General features: G+C 42.3%; 2 protein-coding genes across 4 annotated transcripts in view; one reads left to right on the top strand and one right to left on the bottom strand.

Annotated features, from left to right (window-relative positions):
* The window catches only part of DNAJC8 (DnaJ heat shock protein family (Hsp40) member C8), a 23702-nt gene extending 5659 nt beyond the window's left edge, over positions 1–18043 (bottom strand). The window contains exons 1-6 of one of the 3 annotated variants that reach the window (XM_036444845.2): positions 17903–18043; positions 15625–15726; positions 7671–7727; positions 3098–3164; positions 2487–2581; positions 917–988 (exon numbers count right to left, since the gene is read on the bottom strand). In XM_036444845.2, coding sequence (XP_036300738.1) covers positions 917–988; positions 2487–2581; positions 3098–3164; positions 7671–7727; positions 15625–15726; positions 17903–17980 — 471 coding nt within the window. In that variant the 5' untranslated portion in view covers positions 17981–18043. Of the gene's footprint in view, positions 1–916; positions 989–2486; positions 2582–3097; positions 3165–7670; positions 7728–10225; positions 10309–15624; positions 15727–17902 lie in introns of all 3 variants that reach the window. The other 2 variants (XM_036444848.2, XM_036444847.2) reach the window with 2 other exon arrangements.
* A 2685-nt stretch (positions 18044–20728) lies between these two features.
* ATP5IF1 (ATP synthase inhibitory factor subunit 1) lies at positions 20729–23948 on the top strand. Its single transcript, XM_036444853.2, has 3 exons — positions 20729–20894; positions 20989–21080; positions 23689–23948. The coding sequence occupies exons 1-3, from the start codon at positions 20805–20807 to the stop codon at positions 23834–23836; spliced, it is 330 nt and encodes a 109-aa protein (XP_036300746.1). The 5' UTR covers positions 20729–20804; the 3' UTR covers positions 23837–23948.
* The last annotated feature ends 202 nt before the right edge of the window (positions 23949–24150 follow it).

The following is a 24150-nucleotide window of genomic DNA, read 5'->3' as shown; positions in this document are numbered from 1 at the left end:
GAGTGTGCAGGAGGCAGCTGATGGATGTTTCTCTCTCATTGATGTTTCTAGCTCTCTATCCCTCTCCTTTCCTCTCTGTAAAAAATCAATAAAATATATTTAAAAATAAAATAAAATAAGAGTCATCTCTGATTTTTCTCAAAGCTATCTATGCCAATTGCAATTAATACTATACTTGTGACTTAAATATCACAGAAATTCATAAATGTGGTTATAAAAGTGTTTGTTGTTTCTTTTAAAACTAAGTATAATGCTTTATAAAAATTCAATAAACGTAAGACCCTAAAAATAACTGCTACTGAATGAGGAAAAGATTAGGAATAAAATCATAAATATCTAAGACTTTGCTCTTGGTATATTTCACAAGTACCTACATTTTTAAAGTACTTCAAAAGAAATTAAAAGTAGTAAAAACTGCCGAAACCGGTTTGGCTCAGTGGATAGAGCGTCGGCTTGGGGACTGAAAGGTCCCGGGTTCGATTCCGGTCAAGGGCATGTACCTTGGTTGCGGGCATATCCCCAGTAGGGGGTGTGCAAGAGGCAGCTGATCGATGACTCTCTCTCATCGATGTTTCTAACTCTCTATCTCTCTCCCTTCCTCTCTGTACAAAATGAATAAAATATGTTTAAAAAAAAAAAAAAAAAAAAAAAGTAGTAAAAACTACGGATAATGCTTCATGTGTGTGTTTCATAAAATAAAGTCAACTACAAACTCCAATACATACTCAAAGAAAAAGGCCATGGGCCTATGTCAAAAAAGAGGTGAATTTTTAAAGGGTGTATAAATGTACATTTAATATGTTGAGTTAAAATAAATGTTTATAGCATGTGTGCATCGTTCTTTAGGCTTCCTTCTCTAAAGCACCAGTGAGCCCAGACACACCAGAAAAGGTGGCTTTTTCCTTATTTAACTCACCAGCTCTGGATCATCCTCCTCTACATTTGTAGGTTTTCCTTCCTTCTTTAATTGCTTTTTTCGCTCTTTCATCTAAAAAAAAAAATGTTTTTTTCATCAAAAAATTGAGCACTCATAATTTAAGAATATCCTTGAGCCTGCACACACGATAGGTGTACTTTTCTATATGCACAGGAAGTTTCCATTGAAAAATGAAGAGCCGCCCCTCCAAAACAGCAATGCAAAGAAGGAGAACTAGGAACAAGGTCCAACCTCCTGGAAGGATGAAATGGGGCAGTGAGGGAGCTGGCCCCAACTCATCAAATCCTAGGCCAGATCCAATAAACTCAACACATTACCCATTTATCTTTCAGTTTGTGGTTATGTATTTAGTAAAGAAAACATAGTTGTCAAGTTTTAGAAGCAGCTATAGAATAAATATTGGCGTGGGGGTGGGTTTTTTGTTGTTGTTTTGGCATTTCTACAACTGCATTCTTTTATTTTCACTGTGAAACCCCATACTTTTCACATCATGTTAATTGGTGTTTTTACCACTTTGGCAACTATTGAGATAAAAAAAAATCAAATATACTCATCCACACAAGAATGGCATTACTCCATTAAGCAATCACTCAGTGCTGTACACCAGCACAAAGCAGAGCTTTCCAAGCTCAGACAGGCCCCACTGCCACCTTGTGGTCAGAAAGACTGATGGCTCCTTTACAAGCAAAATTCAGATGAAAGGTGACTACTATTATATAATGGTTCAAGTACAAATTTTCAGGTACTTTTCAGATATTTTCAGAATTGGGCCTACACGTTCCATTTCCAAGACATGACCAGCAGGATGTAATTATGGTCGTCCATCTCCTATTTACTCCTTTTCCTGATCTAAACTTGGAGTCATTATTATTATTGGTCATGACGTTGTCTTAGCTTCCAACGCTCTTCAAAGAAAACATCCATATTCACTCCCAACTGAAATAGCCCTTATAAAAGGTCTCAAGATTCTTGACCCGCAAGTAAAATATTAAACAAAGACCTTTCTTACCTCAAGCAAGCCACCTGAACATTTCCTGCCTCAGATTTCAGTAATAACAAAAGAGTAACACCAGCTCTAACTAAATTTATTTCAATTGAGTCCTTCCCTGTTAATACAAACAGGTAGCTCCTCCTTTTTAAAAAATTTACTCATATCCCCTTGCCAGCCTACCTCAAGCCCATGTTCCAACCCCTTCACAGGGACAAGGACAAAAATCAAGGTTCAAGTGTGACCATGTCTGCTCCACTTCTCCCCTCTCAAACGGAGTAATGTGACATGTAAAGAGAGGACAAAAAAGCCCACTCTCAACACAGGGCTGGTAAGGAAGGAGGTCGGAGCAGTGTCCTAACCACTCTTCATCCTGAGGTCCGGGGTGAATTAATAGTTTTAAGCACACAATACTCACGACCACCACAGCAAAGGGGTGGAGACCACATACGCAATCACAGTTTCAACAGTAGGCACTGCTATGTTAACATTAGCCCTCCTACAAGATGCCCAAGGCTTGCTAGTACTTCCTGTAAACACAGCGGCTCTATAAATACTTACAGTGTGTTCCACGTATTCTTTTCCTGCCTGAATTACATCCAGGGCCCTCTTCTTTTGTTCCTGATCCAGTAGCAACTTGTAAGCTTTGTCCACAGCTAATGCAAAACATTGAAATTAACTGTTTCTGCAAACACCCTCTGCAAGTCTGAACTATACTCAGGCAGTGTAAACGGACTTGTGCCATCTAAAAGCATTCCCTACTTTGTTAAATTATTTACTGTTGTTAAACTAATTTTAAAACATATAACTAGAGCAATGACTTTCCTTGAGAGCCTTGGAAAAAATTAAATACACACTCAAGGCTAAATACACCACATCCAGGTTTAATTCAGTGATAAAACATTGCCAATTCTTTCTTATGTTCAGAGAAAAAAGGATCCTATGCAGTAACAGTCTTTGTTGGCACAAAGAAGCTTTAACAAAGCAAAGTTAAGTTTTATTTCTTAAACAGCGACATTTTGCTTTGGAATGACAACTGTTCTTCTACTGAAAACCAGCTTCTTCATGACCGGAAGACAAAACTATTATATTCTTTTCTTGATCCAGGACAAAAAACAGTTCATCCCTAACATTTGACTATATTATTCAAAAGCAGGTAAATTTACAAATACCTTCAAAAGCCTTTTGTGCTCTGTCAGCATCATCTTGATTTTTGTCAGGATGCACCAAAATGGATAACTATAAGGGAAAAGGAACATTTACTCTTTGCCTGCATTCTTTAAACCAAAAGCTCTAAGGTACTATGGCAAAAAAAGACTGTTAGCCAGGAGCATTTTAAAAAAATATTTTTAGCCCTAACTGGTTTGGCTCAGTGGCTAGAGCATCGGCCTGCAGACTAAAGGGTCCCAGGTTCAATTCCGGTCAAGGTCATGTACCCTGGTTGCAGGCACATCCCCAGTAGGGGGTGTGCAGGATGCAGCTGATCAATGTTTCTAACTCTCTATCCCTCTCTCTTCCTCTCTATAAAAATAAAATATATTTTAATATTTTTTTTTTAAAATTGATTTCAGAGAGGAAGAGAGAGGGAGAGAGAGAAGTAACAATGATGAGAGGGAATAACTGATTGGCTGCCTCCTGCAGGCCCTCTCTGGGGATCAAGCCCACAACCTGGCATGTGCCCTGATTGGGAATTGAAAGGTGACCTCCTGGTTCATGGGTCAATGCTCAACCACTGAGCATACCAGTCAGGCCAGAAGTATTTCTTTTTAAATTAATATCATAAAAGGCCCAGAAATACTGATCTTTAATAAAATTCAAGCACCAAAAGGTAAATGCACAACTGGGAAACATTTAGGGTTTTAATCACCATGTTGAGAATAAATGTAAGCCTAGTATTATGAAGATGTTGTGATCAATGGGGGGAGGAGAGACACTGAAAACTACCAAGTTCCTGTTAGGTTCCTTATTCTGAGCACTACGGAGAAGAAAACAAGGATGGGACATCATCTCTTTCCTAAAAGAACTTCGAACATAAAACTGTGGTTCTCAGCTCTGGCTGTGCTCCAATCCTGTGAAGTTTTCAAAAAATACAGATGTCTATTTTCCACCCTCAGAGCTTCTGAATGAGTCTCTAGCATCTGTACTTGTTAAACCTGTACTAGGATGGGTATCAAATAATAGTAAGGAACTGGTGTTAATTTTGTTAGGTATGACAAGTATTGTAGTTATGCAAAAAAAAAATTGTCCTTTTTTATTTAAGGAGATTCATGTTGGAGTATCAGGTGTCTGTAATTTACTTGCCAAAATTAAGTAAAATGAAGCAAACTGTTGCAAATAGATGGTGAGTATATGGGTGTTCACTGCTTTATCTTTACAACTTAAAAAATTTTATGTAAAAAAAAAAAAAAAAAAAAAATCTCCACAGTTGATTCTTTTAGACATCCATGTTTAAGAACCACTGACCTCCTGCCACTGACAGACAGAAACCAACTAGCTGGAACAGAGGGGCTGTGTTGAGGAATGACAGCAAGTGGGAATGTAATGCTAAATCCTACACTACAGAGAGAATCCCGGGGTCTAACTCCAACTTCAATCACGTACTAGCTGTAAGACCTTAAGCAACTCACTTAACCTATCTGCCTCATCTTCCACCTATAATTAGAAGCTTATATTTCATTGTGTTGTTTTAAGGTTGAAAGGAAATAATGCAAGTAAATAACTTAGCATACTGTCTAACCCACACTGACAACAGTTACCATACAAAGAGGACATATGTAACAGGACATATTCTAGTGCTTTACTGTATTATCTCACCTAATCCTCACTAACAACCCCACAAGGTAGACATCACTATTATGTGCATTTCACAATTAAGGTTAACAGGCACAGAAAGGTTGAAAGTAACTTACTTGCCCAGTTCAAACTTGAAATTTTAGAAAAAGAAAAAAACTGAATACGTGTAAGTGTAGAGAACTCAGAAGGAAAAAAAACGATAAAATTATAAAATGGGAAATGATTGAGTAGGCAAAGATAAAAAACATCTTAGCTTAATAGCAGATCATAAGATGATTATGAGTCAGCAATGAGAGGGGCAATTACTGCATTCAAGAAGCAAGCATGCCCTAGCCAGTTTTTCTCAGTGGTGAGAGCATTGGGCTGCGGACAAAGAGTTCGATTACTGGTCAAGGGCACTTCGCTGCAGACTCAATCCCCAGCCCAGGTCAGGGTGAATGCAAGAGGCAACCAATCAGTGTGTCTCTTTCACATCAATGTTTCTGTTTTTCTCTCTTTCTCTCTCCCCTTCCTCCTTCCCTTCCACTCTCTCTAAAATTAATGGAAAGCCCTAACCAGTTTGACTCAGTGGACAGAGCGTCAGCTCGCAGACTGAAGGGTCCTGGGTTCAATTCCAGTCAAGGGCACATACCTCAGTTGCAGGCTTGGTCTCAGCCCATTGGGGTGTGTGCCAGAGGCAATTATCGATGAGTCTCTCTCACACTGATGTTTCTTTCTCTGTGTCTCTACCCTTCCCTTCCACTCTAAAAATCAATGGAAAAAGTATCCTCAGGTGAGGAGTAACAACAAAAAAAATCAATGGAAAAATATCTTTGGATGAGCATTAAAAGAAAAAAAGAAGCAAGTGTAACACTGGGTATTACAAAGAATGTCATACAGGAGCTAAGAATAATATTCAGCACTGGTCAAGCCCTTTTAAATATGTAGTGCAGCGGTTTTCAACCTTTTTCATCTTGTGGCACACAAACTAATTACTAAAATTCTGCAACACACACAAAAAAAATATTTTTTGTCAAAATGACAAAAAAAGAAATAGGTATAATTGAATTTTTGTAATTAACATCTTAGGTTTTTTAAATATTTTTTATTTATTTTTAGAGAGAAAGAAGACGGGAGAGGGACAGAGAAAGAAACATCAATGAGAGAGAAACATTGATCAGCTGCCTCCTACACACCCCCTAATAGAGACGGGGCCCAAAATCCAGGTATGTGCCCTGACCGGGAAATGTGCCAGCAACCTCTTGCATGGGATAATGTTCAACCAACTGAGCCACACTGGCCAGGTGCAATAAAAATTTTGATTTATTCACACGAAACTGCTATTGTTGTGTTGGCTGTTTTCATTTTTTTAATTTGATAATCCGCAGGCGTCTTCAAACTACGGCCCGCGGGCCACATGCGGCCCGCAGAGGAGTCTGATCCGGCCCGCCAGGTTTTTTGGGCAGTGAGCGCAGCCGAGGTGTTACAGTAGGAATTAGTAGTTCATATAGTCGGCAGCCGAAGTGTTACAGTAGGAATTAGTAGTTCATATAGTCGGCAGCCGAGGTGTTACAGTAGGAATTAGTAGTTCATATAGTCCGGCCCTCCAGCTCTCTGAGGGACCATGATCTGGCCCCCACTTTAAAAAGTTTGAGGACCCCTGATTCTAAGGGAAAAGAGGTCAGTGTCCATGACTAAATAGTCAGGTATTGCATGTTTTTCAAAATTCTTGTGGCACACTGGTTGAAAATTGTAGTACATAAGAAAAATCAAGACATTGGGGAAAGTTAAAAAAAAACATGAAATACATGGAAAATCCAATTTGTAAAAACATTATCAGGAGTGTGATTATTCAATTCACAGAAGGAAAGGCTGGGGTCTTACTCAACTCTCAAAACTACTTTGTAGCTCAAGTCATTAAACACTAGAGGCCCAGTGCACAAAATTTGTGCTGGGGGGGAGGGGTGTCTCCTCAGCCTGGCCTGCACCCTCTCGCAGCCCGGGAGCCCTGGGAGGATGTCCAACTGTGGGCTTAGGCCCGCTCTCCGCCTAAACCGGCAGTCAAACACCATTACTGCTGCCACAGAGGTGGGGGAGGTTCCCACCGCTGCTGTGCTTGCCAGCATGAGCGCAGCTTCTGGCTGAGCACACTGACCACCAGGAGGCAGGCTCCTACATTAAGTGTCTACCCCCTGGTGGTCAGTGCACATCATAGTGACCAGCCAATCGATAGATTTGCATATTAGCCTTTTATTATATAGGATTAGAATGAACAAGAATCAGACATTGTGGATCTTCTTTCCTAGAGAATTTCTACAAAGCATTCCTTATATCTCCTGGATAGTCATTTAAATTTACAAAAGCAAATTACCAAGGAATAGGGTCTTAAAAAAATAAAGAACTGTTACAAATCATTTAACATGTTCTCTCCTAGAAGCCAGGGAACTGGTAAGTATGACTCTATGTAAGCACTACAATTCTACTTGTACTTCTCCCTTTTAAATAAGAGCTAGACAGATTCTATTTGGATATAAAATTTATTCCATTCAGAGGTAAGCTATGACCATCAAATTACTTAAGATTTTATGTCATTATAAGGTTTTTATCTAAGAATTACACAGTTTTAAGTTAAAAAAAAAAAAAGTTAAATGTTGGCCCAAAAATCATAATAGCAAATTTTTTATTTTATTTATTTTTTTTACAGAGAGGAAGGGAGAGGGATAGAGAGCCAGAAGCATCGATGAGACACATCAATCAGCTGCCTCCTACACACCTCCTACTAGTAATATGCACACAACCAAGGTACATGCCCTTGACTGGAACTGAACCTGGGACCTTTCAGTTCCCAGGCCTACGCTCTATCCACTGAGTCAAAACAGTTAGGGCCGTAAGAGCAAATATTAAGAAAACCATCATATGCTTACATTTTCAAAATGTTCAAACTCCTTCCATTACAGAGAAATAGTACCATACCTGCCGAAACCTCTTTTTTATTTCTTCATCTGTCACTTCTGGATCTATCTGAAGAACCTGAAAGAATCAAAATCAACACTGTAAAAAAAATTAAGACTTCATAAATTTAAGAGATGCCCAATAATTATACATATTCTAATCAACTTCTAGAATAGTACTCAGCCCTAGCCAGTTTGGCTCAGTGGAGAGAACATAGCCTGTGGACCAAAGGGTCCCAACTTCAATACCAGTCAAGGGCATATGCCTGGGTTGCAGGCTAGATCCCCAGTAGGGGGCATGCAGAAGGCAGCCAATCAATGATTCTCTCTCATTATTGATGTTTCTATCTTTCTCTCCCTCTCCCTTCCTCTCTGAAATCAATAAAAAAATAGAGAATAGCTGAAACCGGTTTGGCTCAGTGGATAGAGCGTCGGCCTGCGGGCTAAAAGGTCCCAGGTTCGATTCCGATCAAAGGGCATGTACGTTGGTTGCGGGCAAATCCCCAGTAGGGGGCATACAGGAGGCAGCTGGTCGATGTTTCTCTCTCATTGACATTTCTAGCTCTCTATCCATCTCCCTTCTCTCTGTGGAAAATCAATAAAATATATGTATTTTTTAAAACATAGAAAATAGTACTCAGCATTCTAGAACTGTGCCTGACACCCAGTTCTAAAAATGCTCAAGAAATATTAATGAGAAAAAAAAAAAAGAAATATTAATGAGCCGAGACCGGTTTGGCTCAGTGGATAGAGCGACGGCCTGCGGAGTGAAGGGTCCCGGGTTCGATTCCGGTCAGGGGCATGTACCTTGGTTGCGGGCACATACCCAGTAGGGGGTGTGCAAGAGGCAGCTGATCGATGTTTCTCTCTCATCGACATTTCTAACTCTCTATCCCTCTCTCTTCCTCTCTGTGAAAAATCAATAAAATATATTAAAAAAAAAAAAAGAAATATTAATGAGCAAATCGGTAACAATAACAGCTATGCTGTTTTAGGTTCTCAATACAGTAGTTACTTTCACTCTATCAGAAAAATAACTTACCTTATACCCAGAGACATATTTCCAAACTGTAAGAAAATATTGTTATTTCTCCTTCATTCATTAATAAAAGTACCCACCTCCTACCCCCTACTTACCTTTGCAAATGTGGAGAAAGCATAGAACTTAAAAGGGGGAAAGAAGGCTGGCTGATTTTCACCTCAACTGAGAAGTGCCCCCTTGGTTCCACTTTCTATCTATAATTTACACGGCCTGATAGTCTCTACCCGGAGGACATCGCAAACACTGTGGAAACCTGGCATCAATGCCGGGGCCTCCCTGCAGGAAAGTCTGATTCCAAATGGCAGAAACATCTGTTTCGGATTTTTTAGCAATACTGTTTTAAAAAATAAATTTAACTATTCCTTGTTAAGCCTGGGTACCCTTGGTGTTGACATTCCTCATCAAAGATTCTAATCCCATTAATACAAATACATACATTCATTCAAATATTTTATGCAGTAGTTACTACCTGCTGAATATGCTGCTCTGTACTAGAAATGCACAGATAAACAGGCAAGGGAACGTGTGTGTGTTTATAAAGAACTTTTTTTTTTTTTTAAGTTTTTTTTTGTTTGGGTTTTGGTTTTTTAGAAAGAGAGGAGAAGGAGAGGGAGAAAGATAATCATCAAGTAAGGATCAGTTATTAAGGGGGGTAGGAGAGGGGGGAAAAATAAATCTTAATATGAAAAATACCTACCGCCCTGGCTGGTTGCTCAGTGGTTAGAGCATTGGCCTGGTGACCAAAGGGTCACAGGTTCAATTCAGATCAAGGGCACATACATGGGTTGCACGTTCAATTCCAGCTGCCCCCCTCCTTGTTCAGGGTGCATGGGGAGGCAACCAATTGATGTGTCTCTCTCATCAATGTTTCTCTCTCTCTCTTCATCTCTCTCTCTCTCTCTCTCTCTCTCTCTCTCTCTCTCTCTCGGCCCTTCTCCTTCATTCTTTCCATTCTCTCTAGAAATCAATGGGAAAAAATATCCTTAGGTAAAAATTAGCAAAAAAAGAAAAATACATACAAGAGAAATTAAAACTGAAAAGTAATCTGCTAAGCTTAGTCAGATGCTTAAAGGGTCTTAGGAAAACCTGGCAAGTAATGTAAATATGTACAGCAAGCTTTCAAAGCATTCGAACAGCCCACCTATAGAAGAATTATTGGTATGCAATGAAGCTGAATCAACCATAACTTTGCCTTCAAAGCTAATCCAACTCCCTTCCTATCTTTAAGAGTTGTAGGAAGCCATGAAACACAGTGAAGAAAATGACCAATACCTGTGGCCCAAATCTCTTTGAAGTCAGATTTATACATCCAATATAAACTTGTAGGGCTGCTAGATACTGTGCTCACCGACTATTTTCATGGAATTTAAGGTCTAGCAGGGTGGGGGGATATCGACAAGTAATAAGTAACTCTTACAGAAATAAATGCCGGGAGTGTTTGAGATCTTGTTCTCCAGCATGTGATCCGTTTGGCTCGAATAAATTCTTATAAAATTTCAAAAACAAACAAACAAAACTGGTAAGTGCCATATTACCAATATGGCTCTAAGGAAGCACACAGGATGTTCAGATTCTTAGAAGATTTTTCTGAGCTGTTATGTCTCAGGCTTTGGGAATACTGCAATGAAAAACCCACAGTCTTGGAACACAAAGAGTTAACCATCACACAGCAACAAAAACGCTTGACTGTGGCAGTTACATAACTTTCCAAACTCAAATAAACTGTAATAGTCTCCTTCTTTGGGGCCTTTGACTTAAAAGAGGAATCCAGCCTAAACATCACACCTGAATTCTCTGACATGTTAAATACCTTTTTTCTCAAGGTGCTGAACAAGATAAACAGAAAATAAAATATGTTCAGGGCATATGCCCAGATTGTGGGTGTGTTCTCCCATCGGGGTACGTGAGGGAGGCAGCAGATCCATGTTTCTCTTTCAAATCGAAGCTTCTCTCTCGCTTGCTCCCTCTCCCTTCCTCTCTCTGAAATCACTAAAGCTTTTTTCTTTTTTTTAAAGGAACATGAAAAGGGTAGGACTGAGCAGGAGCACAGGTCCACTGGAGCTTATGGAAGTAAGTGGGAGAGAGCTCTTTACCTGAGAATAATTATAGAATGCGTAAGAAAGATGACTGCATAATGGCTGAAGGTTTGAAATGTATTCAAATCCAGAGCTGTGGAGATGACAGTGAGGGGAAAATTGCTCCCTAGAAAAGGATCCCTGTAATAAGACTCTTCATTCCCAGATAATTTCTGCCTTTTCTACCTGCTGCTCAGTAAGGTGGTTACAGAAAGACTATTCACATTTCAACTGATAGCAGAGATGACAGTTACTACTGCATTATTTCTTCTTACTAGAAAAAGGCCAGTCTGCTTACGTCTATAGAAAAATCTGATTCGTTTAGATCAGGGATGGGAAAACTTTTTTCTACCAAAGGCTATTTGGATATTTATAACATCATTCACTTAATATAATTAATTTACTTAATGTAAATTTGTTACTATAAAAAAAGCTCCTAGATATTGAATTAATGACATACATCTTGCTTGGATCCGAGGTTTTTCCCAGAGGAAATGAGAGGGGAAGAGTGGTGGCTTCCCAGCAGGTGCGTGGCCTCTTTCCACGTAAACCCCCCTACCCACACCTGCCTGCATCCCTGAGCTCCTGCATCCCAGCTTCTTCATCAGCCCACTACCAACTGGGGTTCCAGCCCATAAACCGGAACCGAACCAGGGCCCTTCAGTCCGAGGGCAGATGCTCTATCCAGTGAGCCAAACCAGATAGGGACAAATCTTGATTTTAAATACCATTCTTGACTGAAATGAACCAGAGCTCCTCTATGAAATAGTTAAATCCAGGCTGGGTCAGGAAAAGTATAAGAGTGCCTAGTAATCCAAGAATGAAGAAGAATATTAAAAAGACAGGTGCTCACTTAAAAGGTAACCTACTAGCCAAATTTGGGATAATTTGAGCATCAAAATAAATATTTAAATATAACCCAGTAACTAATATTAAAAAAAATCCCAAGTCCATACTGACAAATAAATTAATAAATTGAAACTTTGATTAAGGACAAGATATTTATACAGTCTCAAAATACTTATTAATTACAGAAAAGAAAAAAAAAGTAACTTCATGAAAAAAATCTAGCTGGCAAGTCTTTTTTTTTTTTTTTAATTGATTTGAGAGATTTGTTATTCCACTTATTTATGCATTCATTGGTTGTTTCTTGTTATGTGCCCTGACAGGGGATTGAACCCACCCCTTGGCATATCAGAACAACACTAACCAACTGAGCTCCCTGGCCAGGGCAATCAGGCAACTTTTTTTTGGTTAATCCTCACGGGAGGATATTTTTTTCCATTGCTTTTCAGAGAAAGTGGAAGAGAGAGAGGGGGAGAGGCAGGGGAAGGAGGGAGGAGGGAGGACAGGAGGGAGGAAGAGAGAGCGTTGAGAGACACACATCTACTGGTTGCCTCCCACATACAACTGAAACCCAGGTACGTGCCCTTGACAGGGAATCAAACCCATGATCCTTTGGTGCATGGGCCAATGCAGTAACCACTTAGCACACCAGTCAGGGCAAGTAGGCAACTCTTCAAGTGATCAAGTTAACATGGATAATAATGGGCCGAAACTGGTTTGGCTCAGTGGATAGAGCATTGGCCTGCGGACTGAAGGGTCCCGGGTTCAATGCCGGTCAAGGGCATGTACCTTGGTTGCAGGCACATCCCCAGTAGGGTGTGTGCAGGAGGCAGCTGAACGATGACACTCTCTCATCAATGTTTCTAACTTTTCTCTACCTTCCTCTCTGTAAAAAAATCAATAAAATATATATTTTTTTAAATAGATAATAATGGGATAAATCAAAATCATGAACCAATTTTTAAAAATGTTTTTATTAATTTTAGTGAGGAAGGGAGGAGAGATAGAAAGATCAATGGGAGAGAATCAACATCGATCAGCTGCCTCCTGCACATCCCCAATGAGGATCCAGCCTGTAACCTGGATCTGACCAGAAATTGAACCTAAAACCTCTTGGTGCATGGGCTGACGCTCAAACACTATGTCACACCAGCCAGGCAATCATGCACCACTTTATAAGTTGCAAAGACATGAATGCAGTATCACTTCTGTGATATTCCTGCCAACATTGCATAAACCTATCTAACATGAAGAATTATCAGATAAACTCAAGCTGAGAGACTTGTACAAAATAATTGGCCTGTAATCTTCAGAAATGTCAAGGTCACAAAAGTCAAGGAAAGACTAACTGCTCCAGACTGAAGCCTAAAGAGACATGACAACTAGATGTAATAGGAGATTCTTAACTGGATCCTTTTGTTCTTAAGGTCATTACTGATACAATGAACAAATTTAAATGGGATCTGTGGACTTAAGATGGTTATACTGTGGTTCAGTAGAAAATGTTATTTGTAGGAAGAGCATAAAATATTCCAGGATGCTGGGAAAATGTATTGACAACTAAGTTTCAAACAGTTCAAGAAAATCTTCATAGTATACTTGCAACCTTTTTGCAAATCTGAGATTATTTTAAAATATTTTTTTGTTGTCTTTTAACTTTATTAGCATTTAAGAATGGGGAGGAAAAGGTGGCAGGGAACAAAGACTTGGGGAGCAAGTGGGAGGCACCATGTCACTCAGAACACATGGTCCTTACTATCTTCAAGGTGGAGGATCTGAGGGGAGGAAAAAGATGGTAACTCAGGGAGAAACTCTGGGGCCAATGACAGGAAGAAGCAGGTGGCACTGCTCCCACCAAGGGATCAAATTCTAGACCTAAGTAGCTGTGGCCCAGGGAGAGGAAGTACCTGGGATGGTGCTAAGGCACGGCTGGGCAGGGGCTGTGCAGAGCCAGTCAGCCAGAATTGGTCAGTCAGTCAGTATCCATGCCTCTCCCTCACTAATCCCCCGAGGCCTCAGACAGGGACAATTCCAGTCAGTGGCTCCTGCCTGTGAAAAACAGAAGTAATGCCCTGGCCAGTGGGGCTGTTAGCTGAGCATCATGCCATGCACTGGGAGATCACTGGTTCCATTCCCATCCGGGCACACGGCTGGGGTGCAGGCTCCACTCCAAGTAGGGACATGAGGGAGGCAGCCAACTGATATTTCTCTCTCCCTATCCCTTCCTCTCTAAAAATAAAAACGTATTTAAAAAGAAAGAAACTACGAATTAAAAAAAAAAAAAAAAAAAAACAGAAACAATGGATGAACCTTGAAAAAGTATAAGTGAACTAAGAACCTTGAAAAAGTATAAGTGAACTAAGCCAGACATAAAGAACAAATGTATGATTCCACTTATATGAGGCACCTAGAAGAGGCAAATTCATAGACAGAAAGGAGAACAGTTACCAAGGAACTGGGGGTTGGAGGAATGAGAAGTTCTTGTTTAATGGGCTTGGGATTCCTGTTTAAAACCATGAAAAAGTTCTAGAAATGGATGGTGGGATAGTAGCCCATGCACACTAAACATACTTAATGCCACTAAACTCTATTCCTACAACTGGTTATAATGGCTATTCTTATATTATGTATCTTTCACCACAATAAAGAGTTTTTTATAAATGCTCCATAAGCATTACTTTTATGTTAACAATATTCAATTTATAAGTGTGAATAATTAGAAGCTAATTTTAAAATCTTACAATAAAAGAATTGTTTAAATAGAGACTTTTAGCATGTTGCAAAACTGTATTTTATGTAACAACACATTTAAAATAGCATAAAGCAATAAATAAGTAGCATGAAGTATCTATATGATCCTCCTTATTTTTAAACTAGAGGCCTGGTGCATGAAAATTGTGCACAGGGCCGAAACTGGTTTGGCTCAGTGGAGAGAGCGTTGGCCTGTGGACTGAAAGGTCCCAGGTTCAATTCCGGTCAAGGGCATGTACATTGGTTGTGGGCACATCCCCAGTAGGGGGTGTGCAAGAGGCAGCTGATCGATGATTCTCTCTCATCAATGTTTCTAACTCTCTATTCTTCTCCCTTCCTCTCTGTAAAAAATCAATAAAATATTTTTTTTTTAAAAAAAAAGAAAAAAGAAAAAGAAAAGAAAATAGTGCACAGGGGGCAGGGCAGGGAGAGGGGGCCCTCAGCCCAGCCTGCGACCTCTAGCACTCTGGGACCCCTCGGGGGATAGCCAGCAGCAGACATCCCTCTCACAGTCCAGGGGCCCTGGCTCCTTACCGCCCACTTGCTCACTGCTCAGCTGCTCCTTAGCGCTGCTGCACCCACCAGCCATGAGCCAGGCTTCTGGCTGAGCTGTGCTCCCCCTGTGGGAGCACACTGACCACCAGGGGGCAGCTCCTTATTTGAGCATCTGCCCCCTGGTGGTCAGCGCACATCATAGCACTGGTTGTTCTGATCATTCCACCATGTTACTTTTCGTTATATGGAAAAAACTATTAAATTGTTTGAATGTAAACAGTAAAGAGTAGCTAAAATTTCTCTTAGGGAGAATTATACATGAATGTTTATCCTTGCTTTCTTTATATTTCAAATTTTAATAAGAAATATTATAAATATTATAAAACTAAGGAAACCCAAAAACTGTATCTCCTTGCGATCATTTTTTAGTTGTTGGGATTTTTAATTTTTTTTTTTTAATTGTGGTGAAACAGAAAATTTTAACAAGCAAATTAAACCGAAGATCCTAAGTTTATCAAAGCTAGCTATCCCTTTACATCTGAAAATAAACCCATATATATTTGGGTTGCTTAACGATGATGGAGAATATCTGATAGGGCAAAGACTATCTCATTTTCCTTAACAGGCCACCTCTCAGGTTCTGCTCACAATAAAACCATCAAGTTCAATTCCAACTATAACACAAGTTAGTCATGTGTTCTGATGTAAGTCTGCTGCAACTATGCAAAGCTCCCGTCATGACACCACAGCTACACCAGACAGCTCACCTCAAATGGGTTCAAATTGAAGTAGGAGGAACCAGGACGGGTCAATCTTTCAATCTGATTTTTGGATGTTAGAACTGAATCTCTTTTCTCTATCTGTTTCACCTAAAATAAAAGCGATAAGAACTTCATTAGTATAGGTCAAAAATAAAGTCTGAATTGTCACCATAAGTTATTTTACTAACCACTGTGAGGAATAATTACTCAGCTACCATCTGCTGAATTTTAATACTATGAAAACTACACATATTTATTCCTCTCAACAATCCTACACAGTAAATACTATCATCCCCATTCTACAGATAAGAAAACTGAGACTAAGAGAAATTAACTGAGTTCTTCCCAATTACCCAACTTATAAATAAGAATTTTAATCTTAACAGTTTGATTCCAGAGCAGCCATTCAGTTTCAAAGTCATATCCAACACCTTCAGTTACCACTGATGATAGATGTACTCAAGTGTGTTCATACTTAACATAACTTAAAAAAAAAAATACAAGTACACAGAAATATATATTAAAGGCAGCATTAAAAAAGTTATGTGGGAGAGAGCAAATAACTCTGCCTACCTAACTCTAACAGAGTTAGAAAAATTCCTGGCCCGAAGACAATCCGAAGAACAGGCACCAGCTAGTCCTGGAAAAACCTTGGTGCCACGATCAGAATTGGAATGCTGGTTGAAATGAATGCCTGGTATATTATTTACCATCTTTATTCCTCTCATCAAATAAGCTTAGGAAGAATTTCAACAACATAAAAAGCCATTCCTTCTCAGCATCTTCCCTCTTTATTCTCTTTTTTTTTTAATAAATCTTTATTATTCAAATTATTACAATTGTTTCTCCTTCCTCTTCACTCTCTTAAAAATAGCATGCCCCTTCCCCACCTCCCACCTTCTTTCTCAGGCTTATTTTTCCTCATAGCACTTACATCACTACCTGACGTTATACTGTATACCTATCTGTTTACTGTTTATCCTTCTCTATAGAAGGCAAACTCTATGAAATGAACACAGGCTTTTTCTCTCTGCTGTTCGTTACCCTATCTGCAGCGCATAAACAGCACGCTAGTACAGGTCAGACACTGAATGGCGACTGAAGGGTCCTCCTTGCCCTGTTTTCTCTCATCCAATTCAAACAAACCAGATCTGCTTTTTGCTTTTTTCTTTTCAAACTAAGAGTTGGTAAGTGAAACAAGTTCCTTTATAATTGCTGAACACTTTCACGTGAATCAGGCATTTCAAAAGGACAGGCTATAAAGGATGTGCTAAGTTCCCTTTTTAAATGTAATTCTTGGGAGAAAGTATTGTACTACTGAACACAGTTACAAAACAGCGAAGATGAAAGGTGAAGGCGACACGGTAGCTCACAGCCTGGTGAGGAGCAACTCCCTCCAATCCATGCCAACCTCAGGAGCTCCATCTTCGGCCTTAAGCCTTAGAGAGAAGCTGGTGCTTATGAAACTCCTTCTTACACAATTTACTCCCTTCACCCTCATGAAAACTCGCTCTAACGTTAATTCGTTTTACAGACGTGGCAACGAGATCTGCAAAATCACTGCCTTGAGAGAATTCAGTAACTGCCATGCACGAATCCAATCCGAGGTCCTCCGGCTCCAAGTGGTATGCTTTTCCTTCATGTGTTCATCCATGAACTTGCTCAGCTACCATTTACTGAATAGCCACATGCAGTGGGTGCTGGAAAGGCGACAGTAAACGAAGCTCGGATCCAACGGACCCCGGATCCTCAGAGGATACAAGCTGCTACACATTGTTTCCTCTCCCCACACCTCAGGCTTGTCATCTGTGAAATGGAGGTGCCCACCTGGTGTGACGCACGGTGCCTGGCCCTCGCGAAGGGCATGAATAACCGCTAACACAGCTCATGACAGCGGACTAGGGAGAGAGTGCGGACGTTTAAAAATAAAAACGGGGGCCAGGACGGCGAAGTCGCCCCCAGGAAGGCCAGCCCCAGCTCCGCGGGCCTGGGAGCTCTACGCGCGCCCAGATGCTTCGTTGGCCAGAATCGCCATCTGCCCGCAGAAGTCGGACCCCGACCCCTTTTCCATGGCCCAGGGGGTCCCCCCGCAGCTATCAGGGAGAGACGCGCGCGCGCGCGCACACACACACGCACACACACACCCCTAACCCCGCGCCGCCCCGGAGGCCAAACAGGAGGAGCCGCTCAACGGTCCAGGCCAGGAGGGCCGCTGCCTTCGCCGGGGGGAGAGCAGGCCCAGGAGGGGCCGCCCGGGCGCCATTACTCATCCCGCGTGGTTCACCTCAATGTAGAAGGTCATAAACGCCTCCTCCGTGCTGCCTCCGCCGCCCGAAGCCCCGCTTTCCCCAGAAGCCGCCATCTTCCCCGGCCCAGGCACCACGTGACTCTTCTGCGCAGGCGTCGCGACCCGTGATGCTCAGGGGCCGCCTCCAGCCCCGCCTTCCGTCTTAAGGGGCTGGGAGCCGGCGCAGCCAACTGAAGACTTTTTTTTTTTTAAGTTAAGGCGAAACACACATGACATAATCTTAACCGTTTTATTTATTTTTTTAAATATATTTTATTGATTTTTTTTACAGAGAGGGAGAGTTAAAAACGGATGAGAGAGAAACATCCATCAGCTGCCTCCTGCACACCCCCTCCTGGGGATGTGCCTGCAACCATGGTACATGCCCTTGACCGGAATCGAACCTGGGACCCTTCAGTCCGCAGGCCAACGCTCTATCCACTGAGCCAAACAGGTTTCAGCTAACCGTTTTTTGTTTGTTTGTTTGTTTTTATAAAGACAGGTACTGTATCTTTTTTTTTAATATATATATTTTACTGATTTTTTTCGGGGAGGAAGGGAGAGAGATAGTTAGAACCATCGATGAGAGAGAAACATCGATCAGCTGCCTCCTGCACACCCCCTACTGGGGATGTGCCTGCAGCCAAGGTACATACCCTTGACCAGAATCGAACCTGGGACCTTTTCAGTCCTCAGGCCAACGCTCTATCCACTGAGACAAACTGGTTTCAGCAACTCATTGGACTTTAGTACATTCACAGTATTGTGCAACCACCATCTCTATCTAGTTCCACAGCTTCATCACCCCAAAAGGGTATCTGGCACCAATTAAGCCATTTCTCCCATTCCCCTTACTTCCCAAACCCGGACAACCTCTCCCATTCCCTTACTTCCCAAACCTGGACAACCATTCTATGACCTGTCTCTATAGATTTTACATGTTCTGGACATTTCATATGAATGCAGCCATGCAATATGAGACCTATTGTGTCTGCCTTCTTTCAACTTAGCAAGTTTTTAAGGTTCATCTAAGGTATTGCATGTATCATTACTTCATTACTTTTTGTGGTTAAATAATATTACACTGTTCTTTTATTCATTTATTGATGTACATTTGGGTTGTTTCCATCTTTTGGTTCATAGTACCGCTATGAACCTGAAATTACATGTGTTTGTTCAAGTACCAATTTTCTACTGGGGGGGCTATAGCGGGAGATGTATATACCAAATACCTAAAGTGAAATTGCTGAGTCATATGGGAATTCTGTATTTAATTTTTGAGCAACTGCCAAGCTGTTTTCCACAGCAGCCTAAACATTTTATATTCCCATCAGCAATGTTGAAATTTTACAATTTCTCTATTTTTTTTTTAACACAGTCATCCTAATGCCTGGATGGATCTTTTATACAAACTCTGTAAGACCCTCCAATGGATGCCCAGCCTAGGAGATAATCAAGAAATAGCAATATGAGAAGTAGAAACAGTTTCTGAAAGTGGAATGGTACTTAAAGATCATCTATTGTAGAAACACACCAAATTATTATCACCAGGTAGGAATTATAAATGATTATTGTTTCTACCCTGCTTTGACTTTTTCCAAATTTTCTGCAATGAACATTTGAAAATGTGCCCCACAGCCATTTTCTCCCAAGTCATACAAACCAGTTCTGGCATTTTTCCAGCCAAAAGATGATTATAGTTCTACCATTTCATAGAAAACAAGTGTTATAATCATAAGTAACATAGATAATCTGGCCTAACTCTCTCATCTACAGGAGAAAAACAAAAAACAAAAACTGAGTCCAGAGAGAAAATATGACATAGGCAGGCAAAGGCTATATAAACTATTTTCTTGTTCATATTTGTTCATGGCTGAAGGAATGTCAAGGCAAATTCTTCCCTAGACTCCTACTTATGCTCTTCATTGCACCACACCTTTTGATAACCTATTCATTAATTTTACAAATACTAACTTAATGCCTATTTGATCCCGACTCTGGTAACTTCAGAAAGTGAAAAGTGCAAAGAGAGAGAAAGAACAAAACAGGGAGCTATGATAGAATGACTAAGGAGATCAGGGATGACTCCCTTGAGGTGACATTTAAGCTGAAACTTCATAGTGAAATGGCAATGCAACAAAAGGACATTTGATATCTCTTAAGAGACCAACTAAGTCCGGTTATGTTGGACATAGATATCCACACTTCAATCCCTATAGCATCTTACCAAATCTGTTTTTATCTTACTATTCTTCTTATAGCATCTTTGCTGTTGTTGTTAATCTCACCAGAGGGTATTTTTTCCATTGATTTGAGTGAGAGTAGTAGGAAAGGAGGAGAGAAAGAAATATCCCAAAGGCGCCCCCACTAGGGGGAAAGGGGTGCAACCTTGAATCCAGGTACCTGTTCCCTTGACCGGGGATCGAACTCGTGACCCTTGAGTACATGGGCCCCGCACCACGCTCTAACCACTGAGCCACCAGCCAAGGCTCGTATAGTATCTTATGTACCCTAGCGGTCCAGGAAAGGGAAGGTTTCCTTCGGGTGTTTAACAATAATAAACTTGGGATTGGAATCCAGGGGGTGAAAGGTGGATGCCACGCTTCAATCTAATGGCTTCTGGCCCTCCCTCGCCGGGGACTCGCCTACCAACGTCCTCCATTCTTGTTTTTCTATCCTGTGGCCCAGGAGACCTTGATAGGGATTGGCTAAGAACAGGCCCGCCTCCTGTTCAGCATTGTCCGCGAGCTCCAGAAACCCCGCCCTCCCCCTTTCGTGATTCGCTCCTCCCGGCTTCATCCCGCCTCTCCACGGACACGATTGGTCGCCGGCCGCGAGCGCCGGTGGCGCCCACGGGAGTCGGCACCTCTGCGTCCGGTGCTGCGCGGCTCTGACAATCATGGCAGTCTCGGCGGCGGCGGCGGCGCGGCTGCGGCTCGCGGTGCGGGGAGCGAGGGCCATACAAGCCGGAGGCTTCGGCTGCGCACAGGTAGGCCCGCGGCAGAGGCCGCTGCCCCAGCCCTGGGCGCGGGCGCCTCGCCCCGCCCCCCACACCTTTCCCAATGTCACGTCTCTCTCCGCAGCCCGCTCGCTACAGCTCGAGCGAGGGCTCCATCAGGGAGGCCGGCGGGACCTTCGCGAAAAAAGAGAAGGCCGAAGAGGAACGATACTTCCGGTGAGGCCCCGGGTCGGAGTTCAGCCCTAGATCTCGCGGAGCCTTCCTTCCCGGCCTTCTTAAACTCCCAGTCGCCCTCCCCACCCCGCCCCTCCCCGGTGCCAGGTCGCCCCACCCCCGCAGCAGAGCTCCGGGTTCCGGGCCTCGTTACACCCTTGCTCCTAGTGACCTGCTGAAGAGTCAGTCCCAGGGCCCACAATCCAAGCCATTCCCACCTGCGCTTCTCTGGCCCAATTCTTCCAGAACCATTTACCATCCCCACCCGTGCAGTTCTTCCCAGATCGTGCAAAACGCCCCCAGATCCTTGCATTGTTTGGATCCAACCGCCCAGTCCTGGCAGGCCCTCTGAGTTTGCCCGCTGCGTGAACGCCCACTATATATCCTTCCAGGATGTTTTCTCCTCCACACGCCTTAGCTTTGCTGGCCCCTAAGGGATGGATCCCCTAGACCTCCAAAGGCCTAACTTGGCCAGAGCGAGTGGGTCATATAGGAGCTGAGTGCTCCCGACTTGAAATTCCCTTCCTCATTTCCTGGAGACTTTTGGCCGGCTCCGCCCAGTATGGAGTGGGCCCGGCCGGTGTGGGTCAGTGGTTGAGCATCACCTATACACCAGGACTTCACTGTTCGATTCCTGGTCAGGGCACAAGCCCAGGTGACGGGCTCTATCCCCAGTGTGGGGCGTGCAGGAGGCAGCCGATCAATGATTCTATCGTTGGTTTGTTTTTCTATCGCTCCTTTCCTCTCTGAAATAAATTAAATATATATATTTTTAAAAAGAATATGGAGTGGGGCCCTAGCGGGTTTGGGTCAGTGGATAGAGCCTCCGGAGAGGGATTGGCATGCGGACCGGATCCGGAAGGGCAGTATCTTGGTTGCAGGCTCCTCCCTGTCAGGGTCCTGGTCTGGGCTCATGCAGGAGGCAACACGTGGATGTTTCTATCTTTCTCTTTCACTCGTCCTAAAAATCAATGGAAAAATATCCCCGGGTGAGGATTAACAATAACAATAAAAAAAAGTATGGAGTGGGCTAGGCCTCTACATTTTTACCAACTCTGAATTATCTTTTACTGACTTCTCTGCACAGTAAGGAATAGCGTAGAAGTTATCTCTGCTTCTCCTTTGGCCATCTTTTCACTTCTGCCTTCTCTTCTTCACTCTTAAGAATTATCACCTTGGCCCTGGCCAGTGTGGCTCAATTAGTTAAGCCTCGCCCATGCTTGGAAAGGTTGCTGATTCCATTCCTGGTCTGGACACAGGGTGGGGTTGTGGCCTCTTACATGAATGTTTCTTCTCCCTCCCTCTTTCTCTATAAAAATCAAACCATTCTTAAAAAAAAAAAAATTATCACCATGGCCCCTGGCATACCAGAAAGTCAAAGTACAGCCCTTAAAGACCACCTACTTGGGTTCTTACATATTTTTAAATATGTTTTTTATTTCAGACAGGAAGAGAGAGAGAGAAACATCAATGATGAGAATCATTGCTTTGCCCTAGCCGGTTTGGCTCGGTGGATAGAGCATCTGCCTCTGAACTGAAGGGTCCCAGGTTCGATTCTGGTCAAAGGCACACACCAGGGTTGTGGGCTCCATCCCCAGAAGGAGGCGTGTGGGAGGCAGCCAATCAATGATTCTCATCGTTGAAGTTTCTATCTCTCCTTCTTCCTTCCTCTTTGAAATCAATAAAAAAATATATTTAAAAAAAAAAAGATTAATTGATCGGCCACCTTCCCGAAAATCCCCTACTTGGGATTGAGCCAGCAACCCAGGCATTGTGCCCTTGACCAGAATCAAACCGGGACCCTTCAGTCTGCAGGCCAAAGCCCTATCCACTGAGCCAAACCAGGAAGGGCTCTCTCTTTTCTTTTTTTTAATCCTCACCCGAAGATGTTTTTATTGGTTTTTTGTTTGTTTTTAGAGAGAGATCGAAGTGAGAGAAACATTGACCAGTTGCCTTCCATACACACTGCAACACAGATTTGAACCCACAATCTAGATATGTGCCCTGACCAGGAAGCAAGTCCGCAACCTTTCAATGCACAGAACAACATTCCAACCCACTGAACCACCCAGCCAGGGCTGTATTGTTTCTCAGTTGTACTGCCAAGTACTGCCCATGCAGGAGGCCCCTTCTTTTCCCCTCCCTCCCTCCCACCTTCTCGTTGGCCTTTACAGTGGGCCACGCACTTCTCCAGGCAAAGAAAGCTCTAGGTAATTTAAGATAGATTGCAAAAATTTTCCTTTCACTATACCCCTTTGTGTACTCATTTCCCCAAAAAGGGATCTGTTCCCTTGGTTATTCCTCTAATAAGGTATTGGGGACATACATCACACCTCTCTGGAGTTTTCTGCTCTAATGAGGAATATAAAAGGAATAGCTTGTGAGTGGTGGAATTCAGGCACTAGCTCCAGAAAAATGGAGTCACCTGGTCATTTCCACACTACATTTCCAAAGGAGTGTTCTTTCACTAGTGGGGCTGGAGCTAGAAGAGGATGACCAGCCAGACTCCCGTGGGACTGGGACACTTTGCCTTAGGTATTGCAGGTTCTGCTGAGAGATCTCTTTGCAGTGATGGATTAGGATTAAACCCAGAGTCACTGTTTACTTGTAGAGAGCGGACTAAAGAACAACTGGCAGCCCTGAAGAAACACCATGAAGAGGAGATCCAGCATCATAAAAAGGAGATTGAACGTCTGCAGAAAGAAATTGAGCGGCACAAGCAGAACATCAAGAAACTGAAAAGTGGTAGTGATGATTAAGTGCACTGCAGTTCCCCATAGAATGGCTACCTAATGTCCACTTCTATGAAAGCATGGTTCTGGTAACTAATATCTATGCTGCCAACAGATTAAATAAATTGTGATCAGTGAACTGTGTCTAATGTCTTCTACCGTCTGGAGAGGGGTGGGGGAACACTAAATGCTAAAATGTGCCAGACAGAGTATCTGTAATAGGGAGCTTAAAGACAGCACTGCATGATAAGTGCTGTGTCTCATGGGGAGAATTGGGGGAGGCAGGTGTGACATGGGGAGAGGCCCCTTTCCCTGTCTGAGTCAGAAGTTCAGAGAAAGCT

Source organism: Pipistrellus kuhlii, unplaced genomic scaffold (assembly GCF_014108245.1).
Source record: "Pipistrellus kuhlii isolate mPipKuh1 unplaced genomic scaffold, mPipKuh1.p scaffold_m20_p_2, whole genome shotgun sequence".
Classification (NCBI taxonomy): domain Eukaryota; kingdom Metazoa; phylum Chordata; class Mammalia; order Chiroptera; family Vespertilionidae; genus Pipistrellus; species Pipistrellus kuhlii.
The sequence above is the reverse complement of the archived record's forward strand: the minus strand, read 5'-3'. Positions and strand labels throughout refer to the sequence as shown.